General features: G+C 36.8%; 1 protein-coding gene across 2 annotated transcripts in view; it reads right to left on the bottom strand.

Moving 5' to 3' along the window:
• Positions 1–2,016: 2,016 nt before the first annotated feature.
• Positions 2,017–26,144, bottom strand: part of USP46 (ubiquitin specific peptidase 46) — a 34,507-nt gene continuing 10,379 nt past the window's right edge. For both annotated transcript variants that reach the window (XM_056489782.1, XM_056489781.1), the window contains exons 2-9: positions 22,963–23,043; positions 22,005–22,218; positions 19,560–19,789; positions 15,355–15,431; positions 10,071–10,154; positions 9,575–9,772; positions 8,923–9,001; positions 2,017–8,442 (exon numbers count right to left, since the gene is read on the bottom strand). In XM_056489782.1, coding sequence (XP_056345757.1) covers positions 8,341–8,442; positions 8,923–9,001; positions 9,575–9,772; positions 10,071–10,154; positions 15,355–15,431; positions 19,560–19,789; positions 22,005–22,218; positions 22,963–23,043 — 1,065 coding nt within the window. In that variant the 3' untranslated portion in view covers positions 2,017–8,340. The remainder of the gene's footprint in view (positions 8,443–8,922; positions 9,002–9,574; positions 9,773–10,070; positions 10,155–15,354; positions 15,432–19,559; positions 19,790–22,004; positions 22,219–22,962; positions 23,044–26,144) is intronic.

The following is a 26,144-nucleotide window of genomic DNA, read 5'->3' as shown; positions in this document are numbered from 1 at the left end:
CTACCTGGAACTTCTTTCAGCTATAGTGAAGTGACTGATGGTAAAAGTTGCTCTCTAAGCATTTGTGATGCCTGATTTGCAAAACTGAGTGATGTCTGTATCTTCTGCTTCAATATCTTTGGTTCTGCTCTGTACACAACTTGAATATTTTTTCTCATATGTGTGTCAAATGAAAACCAAATGACGTTTTACTCTGTCTTATTCCAAATTTCATTCAGCATTGTCCTCTTTATTTTACCCTTGCAGTGACTTGGAATAAAGTCTCTATCAGCCTCCACCTCTTGACTTTGATCCTGGGAGGTCTCTCCATGCATCCTAGGACAACCTGCAAACTCCAGGGTGTTGACTCCTCTGCTGTTTCTGTATTCATGGTGAGATGAAAAGCACTATTAGCACCAGGAGAAGAGTTTGTGATGGGTTAAACTATGCATTGTGCAATGAGGGCAAGTGAAATTTAACAAGGCAATGGAGTGATCTCAAAGCATTTGTGAAAAAATTATAAATGTATATGTATATGTATATGTATATGTATATGTATATGTATATGTATATGTATATGTGTATGTGTATGTGTATGTGTATGTGTATGTATATGTATATGTATATGTATATGTATATGTATATGTATATGTATATGTATTGAAAATGGTTGTCCTATTTTTCTTCATTAAGAATTTTTACTAGATTTTTAAGTTGTACACAAGCATTCAAGAAAATTGATATCTCCAGAAATGTGGAACATGGTTTTCCATGTCTTGTCTAATAAATATTTTTTGAAGTATGGTGAGTGCATTTAGATGAATAACCTTACAATTTTCCTCTACCATATCTGACTTTTCAATTCAGATTAAATTATATTTTTAGCATTTCTCTGGTTATCTGGTACACAGAACATAACCCAGTCTAATGTAAAATTATTTATCTAATTAATACAAAAGAATAAAGAAGAGAGATACAGGTAAATATCATACATCTTCTAGGAAAGTGCATTCCTAAATTGAGAGAAATTCTAGTGGAGCCCATGTACAGTGTTTATGAATCCTGCCACTGGAAACTTTTTCATGGTTTCTTTATTTGTACACCATAAACTCTATTTCTTCAAAATGTTTTAAAAGACTGGATTTGTGATTATTTATTTCAGTCATATCCTGTGTTTTAAATTCCTGTCTTCATTCTGCAGTCAAATGCTTATGTCCTAATAACCCAGGAATAAATTTGAAGGTACTTCAAATATTTTTGAGAGGAAATATGTACTCTAAGATATGATAAGGTATTCAACCCAGTCCTTTGATAGGTCTGATGTGCCATAAATCTTACAGTGTGTTAGCTATAAATATAGCTTGCAGATTGACAGCTGTGTTTGATTTCAGTTTCCTGAATAATTCTGAAAGAATAAAGTAAATACATTTAGACAGGAGCAAGAACTCCAGCCTTTTATTTACCTCACTTCTGAGAATGTAAATTGTGTTTGTTAATGAACAACTAAAGGAAAATCAGCAGACAACAAGAACCTTTCAACTCTTTCACAAAATTTTAGACTCATTAGCAAAATCCTTTCCCAGTCCATTAGTCACAGGTAAAATCCCAGGCTGAAAGGGCTCATTGTTCCCTGATGTAAAAGGTAGTTCAGTTCTGGCTGATTTTTTTTCTCTTCAGTTTTAGCTGAAACATTGAAGCTCAGAAACATTGACAAGGTCAGTGGTGTGCTTTAACTGGGTACAGACAGCACAGTCATGCAATTGTATGCATATTCTACCAAGCCAACTCAGAAACTAGTGGCAAAACTTGTTCTCTTAAGACACTTCAGAGGCAGCCAGCCAGTGATGAAATATTCTCTGCAGTCACTTTAAGTGTGACGATCACATTAAATGAAATAAAAAGCAAGCATCAGCAGTCCTGCCATCTGTAAGAACACAAGCATTTGATATTCAGAATCATGTTGTGCAACAACCAGCATCAGTACTCAGCCTTGGTGTGGCTCCAGGTGAAGTCAAAGCAAATTGAATGGAAGCGAGATCAGCTAGGGAGTTTATTTTATGTAAAATATAAACATGTTAACAGGAGAAAATACTGTTTTCTTATGTTACAACCTTAATAACCAACATGATTTTTATCTTACAGTTCTGCAGGTGGCGCAGGGTTGTTACATGTCCATGTACATGATGATTAAAAAGAGCAGATATTCATCTGTACACATACACCGAGTACTTTACGCTGTACTAAAGATCCAGTGTTTGTGTGTCCTCATTGCATGCCTCATAATTCTGCTACCTCCTATTCCATTTCAAAAACTAGCACAAAATTTAAGTAGTTTTATTATGATTGCATCATTTTTACAAGGTAGAGAGGGGACTATATATTTACAAACAGATACATATTTTCAAAGCCTCTGAAAAAACCCAACCCTTTCCATATTTCATCCTCTTCTTCTTCCTCCTACCCTACATTCATATTCATACAGGATGTGGTGGCTTTACTTCTAAAGCATCATGATAAGTTATGGAGCTTGTATTAGGTGATGAAATGAAAGTTACTGAGACTAGAAAATTGCCTCCAGGAAAAGCACTGGCACCTGTAACCTGGCTGCCTTTATGTTGCTCTTGCTGTTAGAGACAGAATGAGACTTGAGAGGGGACTAGGAAACAATTTAGCATGTGTCCAGAGTGTGGTGTGGGACATTCAAACATGAACAGCATTGCAAATACAAAGGTGAGGTTTAAGCTCAGCCTCTTCAAGGAGGCTGTACCTATTCATGAGATTTTGGGGAGCAGGGACAGAGGGATTGCAAATATTCATTAATTATCTACTGCAGCAAGCATCATGTTTTGGTGAACTGCAAGATGTCTTCACGAAGGGCTTAGTCCTGCCACTTTGGAACCCTATGAGAAGGGTCAGGATTATCTAGAGGATGGTGGTTAGGAGGCTGTCAGTTTAGCTTCTCCTATAGACCTACTGTGCTATTACAGAAAAGTAACTTACTCTTTTGTATTCTTACATGCATGGAAGTTGCCACCTGCAACAGCCTTCAACAGAAGCATTAGGCTGTTCAATTGACTGCTGTGAATGGCACACACAAGATAATTTATTTTACGTAGTACAACAGTCCCAGTCTTGATAACCAAATGAAACAGATTTTATTAAAGGATTATAGCAACTCTGAGACCATGAATAAAGAGAGTTATTTGCAATTTCTTATTAAATCAGTCAGGTAAAGCCAGCAAGCAAACCTCCTAGAGGGTTAAGAATCATTAGTATGTAAAATGGTGTGGGTTTAGCCAGATGGTCCCATCAGGTGGGCACATACCTCCTGATAGGGTGTTATTTGACCCTGTATGCAAAAGAACTGTGTTATCTGAATAAATCTTGTAGACAGGTTCAGGCAATCTCTTTGAAGTAATGCATGTTAACTGGAAAGAAATTAAATGGGTGTCTACTGAGGCTTGCCAAGGGCTATTTACATAGTAAGAGCCATGTTAAATTGAGAAGAATCACCTCAGTATCAGAACAGATGCAACAGGAAAAAGTTCTGGCCTTTTCATTGATCAAAGAAAATACAATATCTAAAGCACTAGGAATAACCCTTGCATTAACAACACAGAAAGTCAGTGACTTTCTGATATGTACACCACAGATGCTGTCCTCTAAAAACCATCATTTTACACAAGCACCTATCTCACTTCATTATCTCTTTGCTTTATTTTGGCCCAAGTGAAGATGCAAAAATTTGCTCTCCTTGCCAGGACGCACACAGTAGCCAAGAATAATTGTGGCTTGTCAGATTTTTCACAGTTGAGACTGAACAGAGCACTGATAAAATTGCAAAGAGAGCAACACCTGTGTTATCAGCTGACTGACAGCTGATACTACGTCTGGTAAAAGAGAATTCTCCTGTAAGAACCAGAACTTTTCTAGACTCTAGTCATTGATAACTGTGTCACAGATTGAAGTATTACAGTCATCCTCAGGTGGGTTTAGCAAGCAGAGAGCAAAAGAGGCTGTGAAATGTGCAGAGTGCAGCTTGTCAGGTACACACTGATGTGTGTAGCAGACACACAGTAAATGCTCCATCCTTTTTACACATGAAAAAATATGTATGAAAATGCTTGGACTTTCCAATTTTACAACCCAGTTAGGACTACATGCCTAAAAATGGAAATTGAGTTGTAACTAGAGATATTGGATCACAAGTAAACAGCTGCAAAAGCAGTAAGACAAAGGCAAAATATTAAGCTGATTGGAATTTCACAAGATTGACATTGTTGCTTAAAGTGCTTGGGTTGATTACATTACAAAACCCCAAAGTACATAAAAATTAAAGCAAAACAAATAGTATTAACCACATAAGTTACTATACAAATACAGTAACAGACCAACAAAAGAAAAATAAATTAAAACAAACCCTTCTAAAAGATACTAGCAAAGAACAGGTACACAGCTAATACTTAAAATTTTAAATTTCTAGTATTCATTCAGCTGTAAGACACTGCTCACAACTATCAGCCACATGCAGCAAAAAAGAGATAAAACAAGGAAGATCTGCTGTTGAGAGGCATCAAACCACTGGCAGCAGCAAGCTGTCAGCTCAGGTGCCAACTACATGATGTTGGAACAGATGAGTAACTGAAATGTAATGTCTGAAGATAAAAGACAGGTTGTGGTAGCACTTTAGGACCCATCGTGTAAGGTGAATTTCAGTTTAATTTTACTAGGTCTTTAATATTTTTATTAAACCTGTTACAAAGGAAACTCTTACTGCTTTGTTTTCTTTACTCAAACTGCTAAAGGAACAAGACTTTTCATACATAATCTAGTACTCTGAGGTAACTAAATTGTTAAAATAGAATGGACAGCAGTAATTTTGGGATCTAACTTCAAAAAGTTCTGTTTCTTTGGTACGGCTTTTCCATCACTCCACTCTTCTGCCTCCCTCTGCTATGACCCCAGATTAGAAATTCCATAAGATTCCAACAGCCTGTTCTCAGAAATATAAGAGCTGAGTTAAGAGCTCATACTCTAAGGTAACTGATTCATCAGCACTGCAGTGCTGTGGAAACATAGCACAAGACAAAATTTTTTTTTCTAAGTAGAGAATATAGTAATAGCACTTATAAATGGACAATGTATCTCAGCTACAGCATGGGAAACAATTGGAAAACTTCAGTTGTTAGACCTAATATACCTAGAACCTGACACCAGAAAATATAGTCATTTTAGCTAAGCACCGAATAGTGTTAGAGATCTGTGCTAGCATTTTGTTTTCTAGCTGCTAGCTGAAAAGCTTTTATTGTTTCAGGTATTTTTCCATTCTTTCATTAGGGACTGGATAAGCAAAAGGGGAAAGGGATTATGCTTTATTCAATCAGCTAAAATACTTTAACCATATGATTGCTCCTGTGGGGATCACAATCCTGCAAAACTTGAGTGATTGTGCTTAATTTGACAAAGAAGAGTTCCTCTGCCTAGACTGGCACTATTCATACAGCTGTGTCAGCTTTTGGACTGAAGTCAAGACATTCAGCACACTGGAGACTGGATCCAATTTATAGAATTGTGATGGCAACTTTGTTAATCGAAAGAAAATACTCCCTAGTTTAGCTAGTGTTAATATGAAGTGTATATTCCACAGTGTTTCAGAGCTGATGTCAGACTACTGATGCTGGACTGGTGTGATACTAGTGTTGTGATCTTTTCATGGGCTAGCATGAATTTAGAATGCTTTTTCATGCTTTATGAAACAGCTTATTCTAGCAATTTTACTCTCAATAACTTACTGCAATGATCTGTATGTTTTACAATCTAAAGCTGTCTTGCAGTGGAGAAAACCAGAGATTACTATCCTGTAGTTTAGCATTTAAATATTAATTCAAACTATTAACATTTAAAAACCAATTTTCACATAAGTCTACTGAAACAAGGAAAAATGTTTCCTAAAATTGAACTGATTTAAAAATTATTTTTATGAAAAATTACTTTTCATATAAACAAGAGCCCTGAAGATTCAAATGATACCTTAATAATATCTGTTTTGTTGAATCTTTTAAAACTAAAGAACCCTGTAAGAATATTCAGTAGTAAACTGCGAAATACAGACCTTTGGACCAGCACTGATAATTGCTGATGTAGAAAGTGATTTCATTCACAGTGAGGAAACCTTATCCATTTTAAAAGGCCAGTAATTTTTGTATTTTTATACAGAAATCCTGAATGTTTATAAATAAATCAATTAAAGAGAGATTTGCAGGTTTAGCTTTCCAGTGGAAAAGCTCCCGGGTCTCAGTGGGGGTTGAAGTCTGCTGTAAGATGTCTATCTTCTGTATTAGAGACAGAACATTTCACTCTAACATCAATAAAAGAATAAGAGCTGCAGCCTGATCATGCCTGTCTTGAGCCTGCATACCAGCCTTCTTTCATGGGAGTGAGTGATATCTGTAGACCACTCCTATCATTCACTTAAGTCCTCTAAGGTTACATTCTACATCTGTTTTCTTGCATCAGAATAATAACATGATAAATCACAAATAATCTTAGCTGAAAAGTCCACTCCTGTTTCTCATTCAGTGTAAAGTGCTACATTACCTTAGTTTACAAAATGGCCATTGATAAATCCAACTGAACTTCAGAAGATGTTACAAGAAGAAGCTACTTCATTTTCACCAATATTTCACAAAAGATATTTCACATTCACAGTAGAGTACAATGAAAAAAATTGTTATCTTTTCTATAGAAGACTAAAATATGAGATGTAGCTGCATTTCAAAAGCCATTTCTTGAAATGGAGTGTTGGCCATAAAGTGTCAGGCAGGCTTCTTAAAGAAAAGGACAAAAAGCAACATTGTCTGATAAACATATAATGAGCAAAAAAAATGTAACAGGTAGAAATAAATTTTGTGAGATGAGAATATTTCCTTATAAATACTAGAACTAACTGCCAGTCCTCATGAAGACAAGAAGAGTGTTTTTGCTGTTGATGCCATTGGAACAGGACTTTGGCTACTGAAGTTCAAGAACTGTATAATGGAGTAAAGTGTCAAATTGAACAAAGTAGTTAACCAGCATTACCACTGACTCAAGCCACTATCAGTCCCTTCTCAAACCCTATTGACACTTTCTTCTACACTTATACTTTGCCCAATTCAGGTATTCAGGTGAATTCAGAAATTGTATTAGCTGGTGCATGACAAGTGCCAGTCAAATTCACCCAGGAAAATCACAAACTAAGCCTTTTGTACTAATTTTGAAATCAAGCACTCCAGATCCCTATCTGTTTCTGTGGTGACAAAACTCTGTCAAATATGACCAAAATGTCAAGGATGATATATACATGATGGCATGTACACAAGTGGTTGTTACATATTATTTTTCTAAGAAATGGACTCTGTCTTGAGAAATGAAAATGGGACCTACAGATATTTAGGAAATTGCAGGATTGTGTCTTATGTACAAACAATGCTTATTTAAATGGACTGTATAATTTCAGTCCTGATGGATATGTTACATGTGAGCAGTGTTGCAATCTTTGCAAATACAATCAAAGTAAACAATCTATGATATCATTTTAACAAAAAGATAAATCTTTATAAAAGCAATTTACCTCTGTAAATTTACCTCATATGTGTGATCTTACTCCCTTTATTCCAGTGCTCTGTAAGTTCTGAAATCTCACCTCATCTGTACTATCTCATGACAAAGAACATACAGAATTACTTGGTTCCAGTGTAATTTAAATCCCTCTGTGTGAACTTTAGGTCTGTGGTTACACACTGAAAGTTTTTAATAACTAAAACTGAAATTAATTTGGGAGAATATCTTTCCTGCAACAGAGTAATGAATAAAAAAATCCCCTATACAACCACAACTCAAATCATTATGAAATAATTGATTTTTATCCATACACTTAAAAGGGATAAGTATATGTTCAGGATTAAAGGAATGCTTTGTAAATCAATACACTCCAAAACCATCTATAAAGTTTTAAATAATTTTACTCTACATGTAATGAACACTTTCATATAAAATACTACTCTAGCTGGATTGGGTTTAACAGTTGACATCCAAATCTTATTATCTGTAAATGTTAGTCCGTATAAATTCCACTAAAATCTGACTTCAATTAGCTCTTCAATCAGACTTAAAAGCTACAAACAACCCCTCCCCCCCAAAACAAGGATCTGAATGTCAAAAATGGACGGTCACAGTCAACATCACATAGACCATTGAACAGGAGACACTGTATTGTTGTTCAGCCATCTGAGATGTGGTCTGTGTAAAAGTCAGTTCAGGGGAGCCATCACCTTCTTTTGTGTGCAGCATCCTTGTGCTCAATTATCACAGTTTGCCAAGTCACTCTCTTGACTGATAGAATAAAATATAGCCAGACTCTGAATTTTTTGATATATCAGAGGTCAGACCATAGAATTCTTCAATAGCTTGAGCATCTATTTTCTGCAAAATAAATATTTTTTAATATGCTGTTAGATAAAAACTGATACTCTAATTACATTCAGGCAATCCCAGATCAACAACACTATTCAGACTTTCTTGTAACTTCCCTACTCAAAAATGAAAATTCTACAGCAAAGCTAGCTTTAGCTAGCTCAATTTTACCAAGTGATAAGGTTTTGATGAATTAAATTGATTTTATGAGATACAGAATACATTCAAAATTAAACTCTTAAAAACGTTAAAAACATTTGATGTTGCTATGAAATAAAAAAAAACCTCTCACACTGACAGGGCATAAATTACAGGATTAATAATTTTGTTCACAATCTTCCTTCCTAACAGAATTGAAATAAACGTTACAGCCAAACTGTGGCTTTGCAGACTGGTAATCTCTACCCAGTTCTGGATCAGAATTTTAACCCCAAGTAGGGAAGAAAACATTACTACAAAAGTTGTGCTCATAACCTTCAGCATACTGACCTCTACAATGTCATCATCAAACAAGAGCCAAAATCCATGACTTTTCACAATAGTAATGTAATGCCCCCGATTGGGTCCACTAGAAAGCAAAACAAAAACGAAAATATTAGAATATACTACTGAGTCCACTTTGATAAGTCACATTTCTTTATGAATGTAGAATTATAACTAAATGTTATGAAAAACATGGTAAATCCACCTGTAGTGGTACACTAGACATTTACACCTTTTACCTTTTTATTTAAACTTGTTGCAAAGATAATCAATTGAAAGCTAAAGGTGTTTTCATCTGTGTCAGGACCATTTAGCAAATTATCCTACAGAACAAATACTTTTAAAACTTTTAGAACTAGGTATAGGGGGGAAAACTGACCAAGGTGATCTGCTGTGGGGCCTACATTATGACACCCTTTGGCCTTCACAGAGTCCTGGCTCCCAACTTTTTTAAGGGGTCCTATGAGGAAGGAGGGAGTTTCATCAGTTTGAGCCAAATGAAGGAGGTTGGCTAAATGGTTCAGCCCAAGACACAAGCAAGTCTGTGTAGCACCTGGCTTTAAGCCCTGCCTCCCATTCTCCCCACATTTTGTCAGGGATAGCTCTGTCCTTGGCAAACATCTGGCAATGGCTTGTGACACCCAAGGATGTCCATTACCTTCCACAGTGAACAACAACAGCCACCAGGTCGTACATGCGATCCAGGTTGACGGCATCGCCGGATGTGTTGAAGAGCCGCAACTCCAGAGGAAACACCACCCGGTAAGAGAGCTTCGTGTACCTGTGCAACTGCTCCATATACTTGAATCTCTTGAGGTGTAAGGCAAGAATCATGGGCAGTTTTTTTACTCTCATCCTGTGAAACCAGTAAGAACACGTATGACAAACACCTGACCAGTTCAAAGCCGTTCTCTCTTCCCTTAATAATCAAATGTCTGCATTATAAAAGATTTTGTAAGTAAAAATAGTCAACTAGAAGGTGCTTCTAGACTAAGACACGTGCCTTTAAATCCATCTGCAGGTTCTCTGGTGCACACAGAGAATGAATTTGGGATGTAAGTTTTCTAGGTATTTAAACAAAAGAAATATCAAGGAGTAAGTAAGTTTGCCAGAGGCCAGGAGGGGCATGGTGAAACAGCCTGCCCTTTGCTCACCTCTTCTGTGCCTCTTGTTTACTGCAGCAAGTTTCACAGTAGTATTTCTGTTCACTGCATAGCGTCTCAGTGTTACTGAAGTCTCTGCAAATAAATATAATAATCAGTTCTTTAAGCATGTGAATAGATTTGCCCCACTTGGGCTGATGAACTGGAACCCAAAAGACACACAGGATGAAATCTTCACCCATTCCAGTTTTCTAAAGCATCTGAAGCAGCTGTATTGGGGTTTGCAAATGGAATTAGGGTATCTGGTTGTATGACAAGTTATATCAGGAGCTGAGGTCCTCTATATGATACAAATGAAATGTCAAGTGTCTCAAAATAGGACCTATTTCTGGTCTCTCACATAAAGGGGCTGCCCAGACTTGGGTATAATCATTCAATCCATTTTGTTTCTTTTTAAATTATTTACAGAATGAAGCAGCTTTAAGTGCAGTTCTGCCATCCCCAAATATCTCACATTTTATGGTGTTCTTCCATAAGGGAGGTTTGAATCCTCTTACAAAGAAGAAATAAATTGAACTTAGTTTCCTGCATCCTCTAACATTTTAACAGTCACCCAGAAGTTTTTAGATTATACTTTTTCATTTTCTAAAAAAGGAAAGAGGCAGCTGGTATAGAAAATTTGGATATCCAAGTAAATACACTTGGAGATATTTCTGGATTGAGCTTTGAAGTGACAAAGGCAGTGGAAGGCTGGTTTGATAGCATCTCTCAGTACACAGAAAAGATTTGCTGGAAATACAGTGTTGGTACACTTTGGAGCAGAATTTTAGGTACCTAACACTGCCAAACTGTAAAAAAATAAACAGTAATTATTTTTATCACCTCTTGTGTTACATTACAGCTGAGCAGATATTTAGAGAACTGTGAATGCAGATATAAGCACCTATCTATCCATTTTAAACACATGGGTTTTCCTGTGACTTTGGGCCTTAAATAGATATATCAGAATTCCTGAACTGTCTAATTGAGTGCCCCTACCTCATACCTGACAGGCTTCTGAACTCCAGGCAAATTCAGACCCACACAGATCCAAATAAATTCCCTTCTACCATTGCAATTCACATTCATGGAGGCTGAATCCACACTGTCTGCAGCTTCAGCTTGCTCTCACAATAGGCAGCACCAGAATGGTCTTACAGGCAAAGGGAGGATTCTGGATGATTATTTCTTCCTGACATCATAACTACAGGGGTAGGTGAGAGAGATGAAGACTATATAGTTTGCTAGGGGATAGATATTAGAAGCTAATTACATAACTTCATAAAAGTTTAAGGTTGACAGACCATGACAAAGAAGCACTTCATATGACTGTATAGTATTTTTAATAACTGAGAATACTTTTACTGATTTATTTTCTTTATAAGGTCTTCACATTGAGGAGAGAGTACTGAAATTTAGGGAAAAAATACATCTTTTGAAAGAATAGTTGCAAATAAGCCTTGATCATAATTATTATTTTTTATCTAAAAGAAAATAAATCACTGAGAAGGATTTGCTTCAGTGGTAAGCACTGATCTCAATATCTGATTTCACATTTGAATTTAAACACAAAATTAACTGAATTCAGGAAATTCCTCTGAAAAACACAGTAACCTTTCAGGGAATCATAACTGAAGAGCTGAAACTTTAGAAAATATTAGAGATGAGTATATGTGCAGGGAATATAAGACTCAGTAAAATGTGCCTGTGAGAGTTTTAGGCTGGCTGTTAGAGAAAGAGTCTGATGTTTATTTTCAAAGCCTACAGTCTCAATTTTGTTAAAAAAAGCAAACAAATTTGGGGAATTTATTAGTTTTCTTCCCATTTCAAAGCAAAGCAAGGAAATAATGTTTTTCTAACATGAAGAAACATATGCAGATGGTAGAAATTTGATAGGTATTGGTTTGTTCTATGCCAGGTCTCCCAGGAAAGTTAATTAAACTCAAAGAACTTCTGAATTCCCTTTAAAATATACTAGTTATTCTGATGGTATTAATATCTATTACTAGTATTATTAGTAGCAGTAGTATTTATTTATTTATTAATAGCATTATGGTATCTATTACTAGTAGTATTAGGAAAAAGTGCTGCACTGAAAAAATGGTTAGGCATTGAAATAATTGCAACTTCAGTAACTGTTTCAGCAATCCGGAATTTTTAGCATTGCACTTCTAACAGATGTTGAACAGTTAAAAACAACAGATCACTGACTGGAGTTCATAGAATCTAACATGCAAGAGCCACAGCTTTGCAGAACTCTTCTCTAGACCTGCAAAGCTAGTTTCAAGATATGTCTCCCTCCTAATTCCATTAATAGTCCAATCTGCGTTCTACTTATATGTTATTTTAGCAAGAAAAAGAAATTTTAAAATACATCTGATCAAGATGCACTAATTTATCATTGACCTTGTGCTTCTACAGCCTCTCTGCTACAGTGTGAAAGACGCTTTCTAGTATTTATATGCATAAATAATATTAATTTTGTGTTTTAAGAGATGAGTGAATTATCAGTGTAATATAAATTATTAGTAATTTGTTAGTAACAAACTAACTGGTAAACTTTGCAACTTCTAGTGGAAATAAAAACAATGGATATATACTTTATTTGTTATTAGACTTTTATTGCTTCAGGCCCAGCTGTCTATCCTGTGGGCTTAGACTATGCCAGAAGCTTGTATTCTTTCTGTACTTTGGATATCTTAAGCACATGAGGACCTTTTACATTTTGAAAAACTACAGAAATAAAAGAACATTCATCTGTAGTGGTAAAGAAATTAATTATACTTAAATTTTATCTTGCAAGCTTTTCTGTATTTTACCTTTTAAATGCAGAAGCCCTTAAAACTATTAGGACACGGCAGTTCTTAAAAAAACAGTTCTTAAAAAAAGGAAACAGAAAAAATTCTAAAAAGAGCAATAATTTGGAAATTCCTATTGAAAGAAACCACAAAAGCACTCACATTTTGCATAATACATAACAACAGACAGCAATGAGAGGAAATCCATATTCTAACTGAATATATGTTTTCTAAACAAAAGTAGAAATGTTGCTAACATAAAGCACAATCAGAATAGATGAGAGGTGAAAACTCTCCTCCCGTTCAATCTGTAAATAGTGGCCTACCTCCCACCCCAAGAAAAGAAAAACTGGGATTTTGCTTTCCTTTATTTCCAAAAGGAACAACGGGTAAACTTCAAAATGCATGTCATGCTGCTGGAGTAAAGGCACTACATTGGAAAGCATAAAGAGACTTAGGGCATCCATTTCAGGGTTGTATAGATCTCTGTTGGAATATTACACCCTGTTCTAGACAGCAGCACTTCAAGAAAGATAAGAGTTCAAGAGTGAGGTCCAATTGGAGAGAAAGCTGAAGAGTAAGGAACATGTGTAGAGATCCAGAAAAGATAGCCTGAGAAGGAGAAGTTGAATGACCTTAGGATGTTTAAATATAAAAAAAAACTGATTACATTCTTCTTGTATGTAAAAGGCTATTGCTAAGGGGAATGGGGCAACCCCTGGTTTATGTCCAGAGTACACAGCACAAGTAGAAATAGGCTTGAACTGAAACGCCAAAGATTCATATTACACAGCAGGAAAAATTTATTAGTAGTAAAGACCAGGAAGGACTGGGATGGACAATCAAGGTAATACTGCTACAAAAATCTTCTGGAACAGGTTGGATAAACATCCTCTCTGATATGAAGGTAGGGGCTAATCTCTTTGGAGTTATTTCAACTCCACCATTGACTTGCTGGTTGCAGTTGTGCAGATGCAGTTCTTCCATGTCCTAAGCTACAGCAACTGCCTGTTCAGTAGAAGAAATGCTATTGGTATTTTTACTGAAGTACTTACTTTCTCTGCCTTTACATAAAATGCGCATTCCCAACAAAACATTTCCAAGAAGATAAAATATCAAGAATGTGAATAAAAACACTGGAGAAAGCAGAAGGACAGATGGTAACCTCTATACAGCAGCAGTTTGTAATACATTCAGCAGACTGCTGTAAGAAAATGTCAGAGCTCAGTCTCCAGTACCACAGAACCAAATAACAACTCAGATTAGAAAGGACCTCAAAAGCCCCTGCAGCATCCTTGCAGCTCAGTGGGATTTCAAATTGACTTTGAACACCATAGGGAAAGGTATTGGCAAGTTCAGGGTAGTCACTACACCAAAGAACTCAAAAGTGTGCAAACAAAAGCCTGTAGTACCCATAATGATTCAGCTAGGGGTTACTGTGAGGAAGCAGAGAGACTACAGGAGAAAAAGAGAATGCACTGCTTTCCAAAACCTCTCTTTGGTTTGCTCACTTTCTACAGGCGGTCTAATTAATGCATGAACTACTTGATGGCTAAAGACTGCAACAGTATCCTATGGGATAAGCTGAGAAGCTGAGAATGAAAAAACTTTAAATTATAACAGAAGTTATTTAGTACAATTATTGGATTCACAGAGAAGTCATTGCTTTCTGATTCAGGAAATAGCACCTCACATTATTTCCCTTTCTGTAACTCTCACCTTGGGATGACACTCCAGGAAATCTCTCCTTGCCTTTCCAGAATAACTGATAAATGCAATTTCAACCTTGATAGCAATTTTGGAGTTTAAAGGAATTTGACTAATTGATAATCATTACCTTAGAGCAGCAATATATTTTCTTAAATACAGCTAGTGACTTATTGTAATAATGCCAAAACGCTGGACATTTTAAATCCCTCAGAATAATCACCCATGTAAGACTGGAAATTTTTGATGACTAGAGTTTTAAAGTTAAGAATATACTAGGAGATGAACAGAAATTTGGAATACAAGACTTCATATAATTTTAGGATGAGAGACAGAATAAGAAATTTCTGATAATAAAATAAACTTTTGAAATATTTTGCCCTCTAGGCATTCTAGCACTCATTCTGCAAAATTCATACTTAACTTTTAATATGCATATAAATCCTAATCAACAAAACACTTGTGTAGAAGCTTAAGGATAAGCACATTTAAATCTCTTTGTAGCTAATTATTATTCTGCAGCAATTCTTCCAGACAAGAATGCAATCAATTATTTTCCCTGAAAGTTGATTTATTTTCCTCTTTCAAATACATACATTGAAAGAGAAAGTGAGTAAAGCAAAGTACATTAAAGTATATTTTGTCATTAGAGGAAAATCCAGTTTAAAGTCTTTTTCTCCTGCTTAGGGTAGGCCCAAATCTAAATGTTATTCTACTTTTCTTTTCTATACCTACTAGAACCTGAAAAATCTAGAAGTTAGAATTATCTGCCGAAAAGATGCATCATTTACCTTAGACAGTGTGTAATCGATGTGTTCTGCTCAACATCAACAGAAAGGTCAAGAAAGTCTTCATCTTTGCTACTAACCTGTTGCAAAAGACATATATGTAAAACAGAGATGCCATACATCTAAATGCTGTTTATATCTTCAGCAAATGCTAAAGATATTTATTTCTGTAGAAATTGCTCTTACATAAAAATAATTATTATTAATGCTTTAATTTTTATTCTTTTTAGTTCAGTGTGACTAATGTTCAGTGTGCTATTTACTAGTAATTCTACCAACCCAGCATTCATATAATTTAACTTCTGTATATTCCACTTATCCAGTCCCACCAACCACGGGCCATTAATGACAGCCTGCTGTTCAGTGAAGGTGAACCATCCTCCCCAAGGCTATCTGGGATTGGTGCATTATGTATGTTTCCTTGTTATGTAACACAGCCTCCTTTCTTTTTTTATCAGAAATTTGTTTACCCTTTGTATAACATATTACCATATACATTCACATTTTATCCTTTCATAATTATTTCCACTATTAAGAATGCAATGAAGATAATTTCCAAATATGTTTTTGTCACAACAGTCATACTTAACCATGTTATCCCTTCTCTCTAGCATGTATTGAAAAGGATGGGTTTATACTTCTGGTGGACACAGCTACATTTCCCCATTGGATATTGTTCCTGGTCAATATTTTGATTAAAAAACTTAAAAGATTAAAGGTAAAAATAGCTCAGCGATCATGAATTTTGCAAAGTCATTCTGGTATTGCCAATCTTTTTTTAGACAGAATAAGAGGAGAAAAATTATAATGAAGAGTTTTATTTTAAAAATATAAGTCCAAATATTTTCAGAATGACAGATCCTGATTTTTGCATTGAAAACTATTTTTCACTAAGACTGTTTAATCTCAAAGGTGAAGTAATATTAACAAAAAAAAAATCCAAATCACTAATTTTTTTAATACTTCAACTGAGTCTATAGACTGCAGAATTACTAACTGCATATGAATTCAGCCATATTCATAACAATTTTTTTGAATAAAATGTTGCATGAACACCCCATATTTTGCCTCCTATGACTTCATTTTCCTTAGAACAGCTAAATCAGATGGGAGGATAGTGAAGTCCAAATCAAGAACTTTTGTGAGGGGATGAATTAATTGTTCTGGCAGAAGACCCTCATGCTCAGATTTTTGGAATTCTGTGGATGTGACAGTTATCTACCACCCTGAGCTCATATTTGTGTTATGTCAGGGATTCTGTAAACTTGGTGGATGCAGACCTGAATGCAGAGAAACACCTCTGGCTGGATTAATTTTGATATTATCAAAGATGTGCAGAGGCATGATGCAACAGAAATGAACAGCAGTTCTTCAAAAATCCTCCCTGAGACATGATTTGACCCACAGAGGACAGGAAACCACAAAACTGGCAGCAATCAACTGCTGTATAAATATGCAGCTAAAATTTGAAAGACAAAGCAACAAAGCTTCAGAGAACATTGTGTCTTTACAGCTGGAACTAGAGTTCTGTCAGACACACTGAGTATCATGAGAATTTAAAACACTTGAAAAAGTCCTTGGCAAGTATAGTGCTTCATCTGCATGCCTCAAAGAAGCTAGGAATTCTGTTATTGATTTCTGCACATCAAATATTTACTGGAAGGGAAGAAGAGCTACTTGGAGCTAGAATAATACAGACTAAAATTAAGGTAGCTGGAAAACCAGATTCAAACTGAGCTCTTTGTAAGTGAGAATAAAAACTGCTGAAATCTGAATGATTCTTCATGAACTGTTTATGAATATTTTAGCAAAGGAATAACTTTTTTTACTATTTATATGTTTTACTATTTTTCTAAGATTTCAAATTACACTAACCCAAGGAAAACAAACTAGAAAAATATCCTGAGTAGTATGCAGTATTTCTGTATTTAGAGGGAACTACAGACACACCAAATTTTCCATAAAGCTTCATCACTTTGAGTTACTAGTAGGGAATTGTGCAGTTATGCTGTTACGCAAGGACACATCCTTACCTCATTGCAGTTTCTCTGAGTAAACACTAAATATTGATTAGAATTACGCCACAACTATTTAAAGAAGTGTCTTAGGTTGCAACACAGGATGTGACCAAAAATATGTATTTTATCACCATCTGTTGAAACCAGGAGGGGCAGTGATCCTTATCTCTGTGGGAGATATCCTCTGCTAATGGGCCATCTGTTAAAACCAGGTAGGGCAGTCATCTTTATCTTTTCCACAACCCATCCTTCCTCCAGAAGATATCTTCTGTTAATGGGACATTGAGTCCCACTGCATGACTGATAAAATCACATCATCCCATTGGGAGATGCTCCACCCAGGGGGAGGAGCCAAACATTTCCTACATAGATAAAAACTGAGATTTGGAACACCAAAGCAGCCTTTTTCCACTGGAATCCAGAGCAAAACTGGACCTTTCCACATCATCCCTGGACCTTCAGAGGAAAACTGCACCCTTCTACAGGAGCACTGCTTCAGCTGAACCACATCTGCCACTGCAGGAGGATGCAGCCACCATTTAATAGGACTGCTACCAACACCCTGACTGACAGGGTGTCAGGTTGTATTCTGACTCTGTCAGTGTTTTGGGTTTATTTTGTAATATTGTATTTCTATTTTAATTTTCCTAGTAAAGAACTGTTATTCCTAATTCCCATATCTTTGCCTGAGAACCCCTTAATTTCAAAATTATAATCATTTGGAGGGAGGGGGTTTACATTCTCCATTTCGCAGAGAGGCTCCTGTCTTTCTTAGCAGATACCTATCTTTCAAACTAGGACAAGAAGCTTATCAGTTAAAAAATAATTCTAACCTTTCACTCATTTTAACTTGCTATTACCTGATGTTCTAGAATTGAAATAGATAAAATAATTCATTTTCAGTATCTCCCTTATGTGTTCACTTATACAAGCTTGTTCCAAGCTTGCTCCAACATCTTTTTTCATTTTGACTATCATTGTATCTCTTCTCCTCACCATCCTCCTCTGACTGAGTCCCTGGAATATAGTTTATATTTTCTTGGAATACAGAGCTGTTCTTTATGATTAGAAATATCAGACTATGTTCTTTTACACACCTGGTAGGACCTGGGTAGAGTTTGTCACCAAACTTCAGTTGTCTAAACCTCAGCTAGCTGTCTGAAGATACTTTCTCCTATCGTAATGTAGCTAATCTAAAGCTGTGATTTCTTTGAGGAAGCCCATAGTAGCAGCACTGATTTAAGTAAAAAAGCATAATTTTTAGACCAGACCAGTTTGTTGGCCAGTCCTTAGCATTGCTGCACCAACAATTGCAACATCTTAGTAACACCATGGAGCCAGGACAAGCTGTATGGAACAAAACACTGGATATTGCTAAAAACTTGTTTCATGAGAGAGCCTGGAGACAGATGGAGAGAATTTCCTGCAGAAGCTCCTTCACAATCTTCATCATCTGCAGGAGTTGAGAATACTAGTTCATCCTTAATGACTATCAACTTTGCTTTACCAAGCAAATGTTTGGTTGATGTTAATTACAACCTTTCTGGAAGATCAGTGTCACTGTTCTCCCCAAAGGAGATTATTTTTCCTGTCTGTGTTACTCTTTCATGCAACCTCACAGGAACAATTAAAAAATAATTTATTTTCTCTTTCAACAGAAGCATGTGTTTGAAAAAGACAGTAATCAATAGGAGACTTGCAACAGGTCTGTCAACTAAAATTAATTTTTACTTATAGCTCAAACATAAGATATTTCAAACTGACATCATCCTCTAGAATATATTAGGGAGATAATAGAAAACAGTTTGTTAATAATGAACCTTCTGTATACCTGTCAGACTCTTGAGATGGAATTAACACAAATTCATCTAAATATTTCATTTATATTAATATGATGTGAATACCTTCTCTCAAAGTTACAGTGATGAGGAAAGGTATTGATTCACTAGCAAGGATTTTAACTGTAGAGATATACTATGTTTTAGGACAGCAAAACCTGGCAGAGATTAGCCAAGTAATGCTTAGAAAAATAAATTTTTAGAAAAGAATATACTCACTTCAAGAAGTAAATTCTACAGGAATATCCACAATTCTCAGATGTCTGAAAAGATTAATATATTTATATACACAAAATGTATCTATCTATTAATTGGCAACAACAACAACAAAAAAATCTATCCCAATGCTTACGGTTTCACAGTTCAAACATCTAGTTTCGTTAGTCAGTGTTCCCTGAAAAATCTCATGCACCCAGGTGAGTTCTTGTTTATTGTTCTCTTCAGCTTCATTCATGTTGCCATTTTTCAGTTTCCCGTTTTGCTTTTCCTGTTTCTTCTCCTCCTGTAAAATGTCTGCAATGGTGTTGAGCAGGTAATTTAAAAACTCATGTGCATCCTGCTGCATGTAGTTGTCAAAGAGATCTGTGAAGAAGAGAGTCAAGATTTGTACAGCTGAATATCCTTTCCTCCAAGAAAGATTTTTTTTTTTTTCAAATACTTGCACTGGCCCTTGCTCAGCAAAATATTTGGAATCATCCCAAAGAACAATTTTGCAGGCAGTCACCCTGGCTTCAGTGAAGCCACTTTGGGGGAAAGCTTCATCTGACCTAACTTCAGCTGTCTAAAGTTACACTCATTGGAGTTGGTTGTGTAGGCTCCCATTACAGTCAATGAAGAAAGCAAGAATGTGACTCATCCTAAATTATTCCCTTACACAAGACACTGCCTAACTTCAGTCAGCACTGACTTCCATCCACATATACCAAGTCCCTCAGACACTGGGGAACATCACAGAGTTTTGACAGTAATCCACACAGCTGGGAAAACTGAAGCTATTGGATGTTGACATATATTTGTGTACTCTGCCTGGAATGGAGTTACCTTTCCCCACAGTAGCCCACAGGGTGCTGTGCTTTGCAGGTGTGGCTAAAATGATGGTAATGAATCAGTGTTTCAGCTGATGCTGAGCAGCACTCACACAGCATCAAGGCTGTCCCTCCAACCCTCATCCTGCCCTAAGGCTGGTAGGCTGGGTGTGAAAGAGATTGGGAAGGGGCCATAGGTGAGGCAGCTGATCCAAACTGGCCAAAGTAATTTTTTATGCCATGTGACTTCATTTTCATCACTAATATCTAAGAGAAAGATGGGCAGGTTTTCATTATTAAGATATATCTCTTCCGAACAAACTTCCACACGTGCCAAGGCTCTACATCCCAGGTAGCAGCTGTTGATAGGAGGTTGAGAATAAATCTCGTTTGGTTTTCCTTTGTTTCTAATTTTTGGCTTTTTTTTTTATTAAAGTACTTTGATCTCAACTCATGAGGTCTTTTTTCTCTTATTTTCTCCCCCTGCCCTGCTGAGATGGGGTGAGAGACAAGCTTGGTGGGCACCTGGCAGCCAGTCAAGGTTAACTCACTTCAAGTAGTAATAACAACACTATCTAACAAAGCTCATTTTTCACACACAGGTCTGATGAGAAAAGACTTGTCCTGTCCAATACAAAATGCTTGCAGGAAGAGGGGAAAATACCTCAGTGGTGATTTAGTACAGACTTCTCCAATAAAGGCTTAAGTTGCTCACCATATCAAAGAAAAAAGAATGTGTGTTCCCAGAAATGTGTATTTTTATCCCCTTGCTCCTGAAAAAGTTCATATGGATTTCCTCAGAAACTATTGTACAGAACCTTTGGCTTTGTAGTGTCTAGCCAGGACATATAAGCTGGGTAATACACACTGACTCTGGCCCTAATTTGAAAAAGCTGAAAACATAAGATCCAGTCTTTACAAGTGATCCCCAACTGTGTGGGGGCATTTATCACTAGATGAATCAGAGTTAACTTTTTCATGATTTCAAATGTCTGCTCTGAAATGAGCAGTCTGCCCATTTATATGCTGCCACTGGGAAGCAATTTCTTCCAGGTGTTTGCCTCATACTTTGTCTTTCATTCAAAGCCTCTCTGTTTCTAAGCATACCATCCACACTAATATGAATCCAGGACAAAATGGAGCTGTGACAAGCTTCTCTATCTCAAGATGTTCCTCATATCCCTCAGACAGCATTACTACAAGATTAGGTAGGAATATGCTGCTAACTTAATGGTCAAAAGGGGTTTGATGCTTCACAAAGTAAGACTGTCCACCACTTCCAAGAACCAGAGCAGCAGCTGATGTGCAGTGGATTGACCACCCCACACCTAGCAGTTCCTTATCCTTCAGGGTGTTCTGGACTTGGTGGTGCCTGCAGCCTTCCTAGGTCACAGAGTTTCTACACTGCCACCTGCCCTCAGTGTTTCCCTCTGCCACATTCCCCAAAAAATTATAAAAAATTAAGCTGTGTCACCCTATTCCCAGCCCTAGCTCACTCTACAGTGATAGAGTGATAATAAGTGAGGTCTGCCCCACCACGCTGTGAAAACATCACTAACTCACACAGCTCTGGGAGCTTATGAAATCTAGCATGGTTATTTCAAGCAAAATATCTTATATATAGATACTAAAATAATAATACACCCCACAAAGTACTAAAAGAAATTTACAAATCTAACCTGTGTTTCTGATTAGTATGATCACATTGCTCAATATTTATTTATAATTTTTTGATCAATCCATGAATTAGAGGACTTCAATTTTACGCTTACCATTCTCTTTTCGTAACCTCGATATGAACTTCTTTGGTGGAATAACTCCAACTTTTTTCTTCTGAGTAGCAATACTGTGGAAAAGATCTGCCAGGCAAGTCAAGAGGTTTTCCTTCTTTTTCTGTTGGGCCTTGTATGATAATACATTTTCCCGAAATGGCCGGCAAAAATACAACGCTTGCAGCACAGAGTTACAGTAGCAGGTGTTCCCAAACTGCCATGCAAAATTAAAAACAAGCTTAATCCCTGTGCATCACAACAAAACTGGCTGTTCATTCAGATTCTGACTCCTGTCACCATCACAAACCAGCCATTTTGCCACACAGTTGCAGTTTCACACCCACCATGACACTTCACAGAAAAAACTATGGAGTTCTGAATTGATCTGGATCCAGAGTAAAGGTTTCCACTTGTAAGAAAAGTATTTATTGTAGTGATTTCACTAATTTTATTTCCATATATGGGAAATCTCTATCTTACTGCTCAGTAGCAGAATGACTAATGTTTTCAATGGAAAAAATTACTATATCTATATCATTTTTATGGGAACAAACAAGTGATTAAACACTCTTCTCACTCATTTTCTCTTTGGTCAAATAAAAAAAGCTTCTCCTAAGTCCCCAATGCAGAATGCTGTACCTAAACTTGTATGTACTTTCATCACTTCCTCCCTCCTATTTCACAGCTAAAATAGGCTTTTAATTTTATTTAAGTGTATGTTCTAATCCCTGGAAATATTCATAGAACTGTTCTCTCTGGGGGTGTATGAAGCCATCTTCAAACATCTGATATAGTTTTGCAACCCACTTTGCCTAAAATTGCAACATGAGCAGCACTTTAAAAAAAAAGACAATCCTGCGTTAGAATAAGAATGATTAGAGCAGGGGAGAGAGGAAAACAAAACAAAACAAAACCAAGGAGCAAAGCAAATGTCAAGTAACATCAAAATGGTACTTACATTGACCAATCCAAAGTAGTGTTCATTGATTGGAAACTGCTCTGGGCCAATGTCTTTTTCCAGAGCAGAGGCATTGGTGCCCTATAAAAAAAAAAAAAAAATAGAGGAGAAAAGTTAAAACACAAACCAGACCAAAGAAAAAACATTAAAAAGAAAGAAATTATTTAGAATATTAAGATCCTAAAGTAAAATTATGGACAGTATTAAGATAGAAAATAATTATTTCTTTTTAGCCATGATTAGCCAAGCTAACTCTGTCTCACTGATAGTCAAGCACAACAGCCTCATGAACCACTAAACATATTAGCATATCTGGATAGTGGAGCTGGTCTGGCATGGACCCTCTAGTAATAGATGACTAGAATTGAACAGATCACAACAGTGGTTCTTCCCACACCCACCTCCCCCTTACTCTTACTGTGTACATGGTCATCTGGATCCCATTACTCTCTTGTCTCATAAAGGCAATAGTTGATCTTAACTACAACCCTAAAAGCCAGTTCCTAGATGGAAGGCAGGTTTTCTAAATATTACTGAAACTCCTCTGAATCCCTCTTAATTAACCATCAACTGGTAACAATATTTGGGCTTCAGATGAGCACCCAGTTCTAGTAACATCAGAGAAGCTAAAAGCAAATGTGATATACTTGTCATTTTGTCCTATCTAACATTAAAGAGCACATAAATCCAACAAACACTGTTAGATGTCATAGTCACTACCCTAGTGTGGCAAGTTATGTTCAGCTGCATCTTCATTCCAACACCAAAGTTTTAGGTAACTGTTAATGTTTAAGTAACTGCTGGTCTGTAAGTACAACCACTAATTTGGTATCTTACCTGTAATTTTGCTATCTTAAAATGCTGTTTTTGAACAAGCTTAAATTACTTAAATTACTAAGCAAGTAAGGTAGATTTCTGCCAAAAACAAATGTCATCACTCCTATACACGTTATAAGCTTGGCTCTATCCTCTGACACCCTCACTTCAGAAACTTATAGACATTGATGAATTCCCCTCTCACTGTCTCTTCTCCAGGCTGAACAGACCCAGTTCCCTCAGCCTTCCCGTGTAAGAGAGCAGCTCCAATCCCTTTCTCATCTCTGTTGCCCTGCACTGGACCTGCTCCAGGAGCTCCATGTCTCTCTTGTCCTGAGGAGCCCAGAACTGGACACAGCACTCCTGATGTGGCCCCACCAGGGCTGAGCACAGATCACCTCCCCCAGCCTGCTGGCACTGCTCTTCCCAATGCACCCCAGGACACCACTGCACTTCTCATCCACATGGGCACATGGCTGGCTCATGGATGGCTGGCTCATGGACAGTTTGGTGTCCACCACAGCCCTGAGGTCCTTCCCTGTACAGCTGCTGTCCAGCAGGTTAGTCCCCAGCCCCTTCTGAAGGGCTGCACAGGACTCTGGAGTACTGGCTGCTCCTCCACCTTTGTGTGATCAGTGAACCTGATGAGGATGTCTCTGCCCCTTCATCCAAGTCATAAATGAATAAGTTAATTTCCCAATACTGAATGGTGGGGGACACCACTAGTGTCAGGCCTCCAACCAGACCCTGTGTCACTGACTCTCTGGGGTCAGCCAGTTCTCAATCCACCTCACCATCCACTCATCCAGACCACATTTCCTGAGTTTGCCTATGTGGACAATGTGGGAGATGGTGTTGAAAGCCTTGGTGAAGTCAAGGTAGACATTTGCTCAGACTTTATCAGCTGAAATTTTCAAAGTAAATGGTAATCAGATTTATAATTCTCATGGCCCTTCCCTATCTCCTCCCCAAGGCCTGATTTCTGTTTCCTCACTGCAACTATCATCACCACTGCTTGCCAAATTAGATTATTATTTCATGCCAATTCATTAAAAGAAGATTTAGTCAACAGAATTAGCAGTGTGAAACTCAGCACAGGTGCTCTTTGAGAATTTGCAACCCTTGAAAGTAAAACAACTCCTTTAAGTTAGCAGGTTCCAGAAAAAACTCCAAAGATTTCATATTTCACATTCTCTTCTCAGATCTTTTTTCATTCTCTCTCTTTCTCTTACATATACAGAGTTCACTGCTCAGACCAAGTGTATGTTACTTCCCAGAAAATCCCTTTGAGACTGAAGCCCTTTACAAGCACGAGTCCTCATGAGAAGCTTTATAAAGGATATATGTTCTCACCAGACTCTGCTAAGCCTTGGTGAGAAACTTGGAAAAAACATTGATTGATACAAAGCAATTATTGGCTACCATTCAACAGAGATGGCAGTGTGATAATTATGTAAGTCTCACACGAAGATTAGTTTCATTACTTGGAAAGTCAGCCTTGCCAAAGATGCACATATTCAGCAGAGCATCCCAAGAGGGAAGGAACTGATAAATATTTGCCTATCTGATACCAGCAGTGAAGCAAACAGCAAACTATTACCCTCAAAACCTTGTTTGATACAAGAGAAACATGACTACAGAAGATTTAATGCAGCTTCTGAGGAAAAACATCTTTATATTAATACTCATCGTACAGCATTCAGATCAAAGCAAAGGTTTTCTTTGAATACACTTTTAACATTACAATCAAGTTCTCTAAAAGAAATATGAAATGGGTGTTTTTTTCAAGTTTTGTAGGGAGTATTCTCCACACTGAAATAAATTCTCCCTCTACAGTTCCTGGAAAATACTATCTCTAAAAAGTAATCTCCTACTCTTTCATAAACTACAGGTTAGTGTATTCTGTTAGACAAACATGATGCATGTGCTCTGCTAACTGGTTGCTCCTACATTACTCATTTGCTTTTCCTCCAGGGCCAGGGTTTCTTTCTTCAGAGGATGCCAGATGGTTGGACAAACCCTTTCTCATATTTAATTTTTCTTGTAAATATTGTGAGAAAGAGCAAGAATTAGGATTTACCAAACAAATTATCACTGAAAACCAAACAAATTCATGATGTATACTAACCAATCTTCATATAAAAAACTCTTCATTGCATGGACATTTCCAAAGTACCAGCTGTTGAAAAAAAACACATGCTTAATAACATCTCATCATGGAGCTTTTTTACCTCTCCACAACCAGGCCTTAGTAGTTGCAAATATAAAATAAAATACAGTGTGCCAGAGACCCGACAAAAAAGTGAGACAAAATTCAATCTTTGAGTAAACTGACATAACCCACTTGGACTTCATTAGAAGTAGGG

The sequence above is a fragment of the Oenanthe melanoleuca genome, chromosome 4 (assembly GCF_029582105.1).
Source record: "Oenanthe melanoleuca isolate GR-GAL-2019-014 chromosome 4, OMel1.0, whole genome shotgun sequence".
In the NCBI taxonomy this organism is placed as follows: Eukaryota; Metazoa; Chordata; class Aves; order Passeriformes; family Muscicapidae; genus Oenanthe; species Oenanthe melanoleuca.
This window is presented reverse-complemented; position numbering and strand designations above follow the sequence as displayed.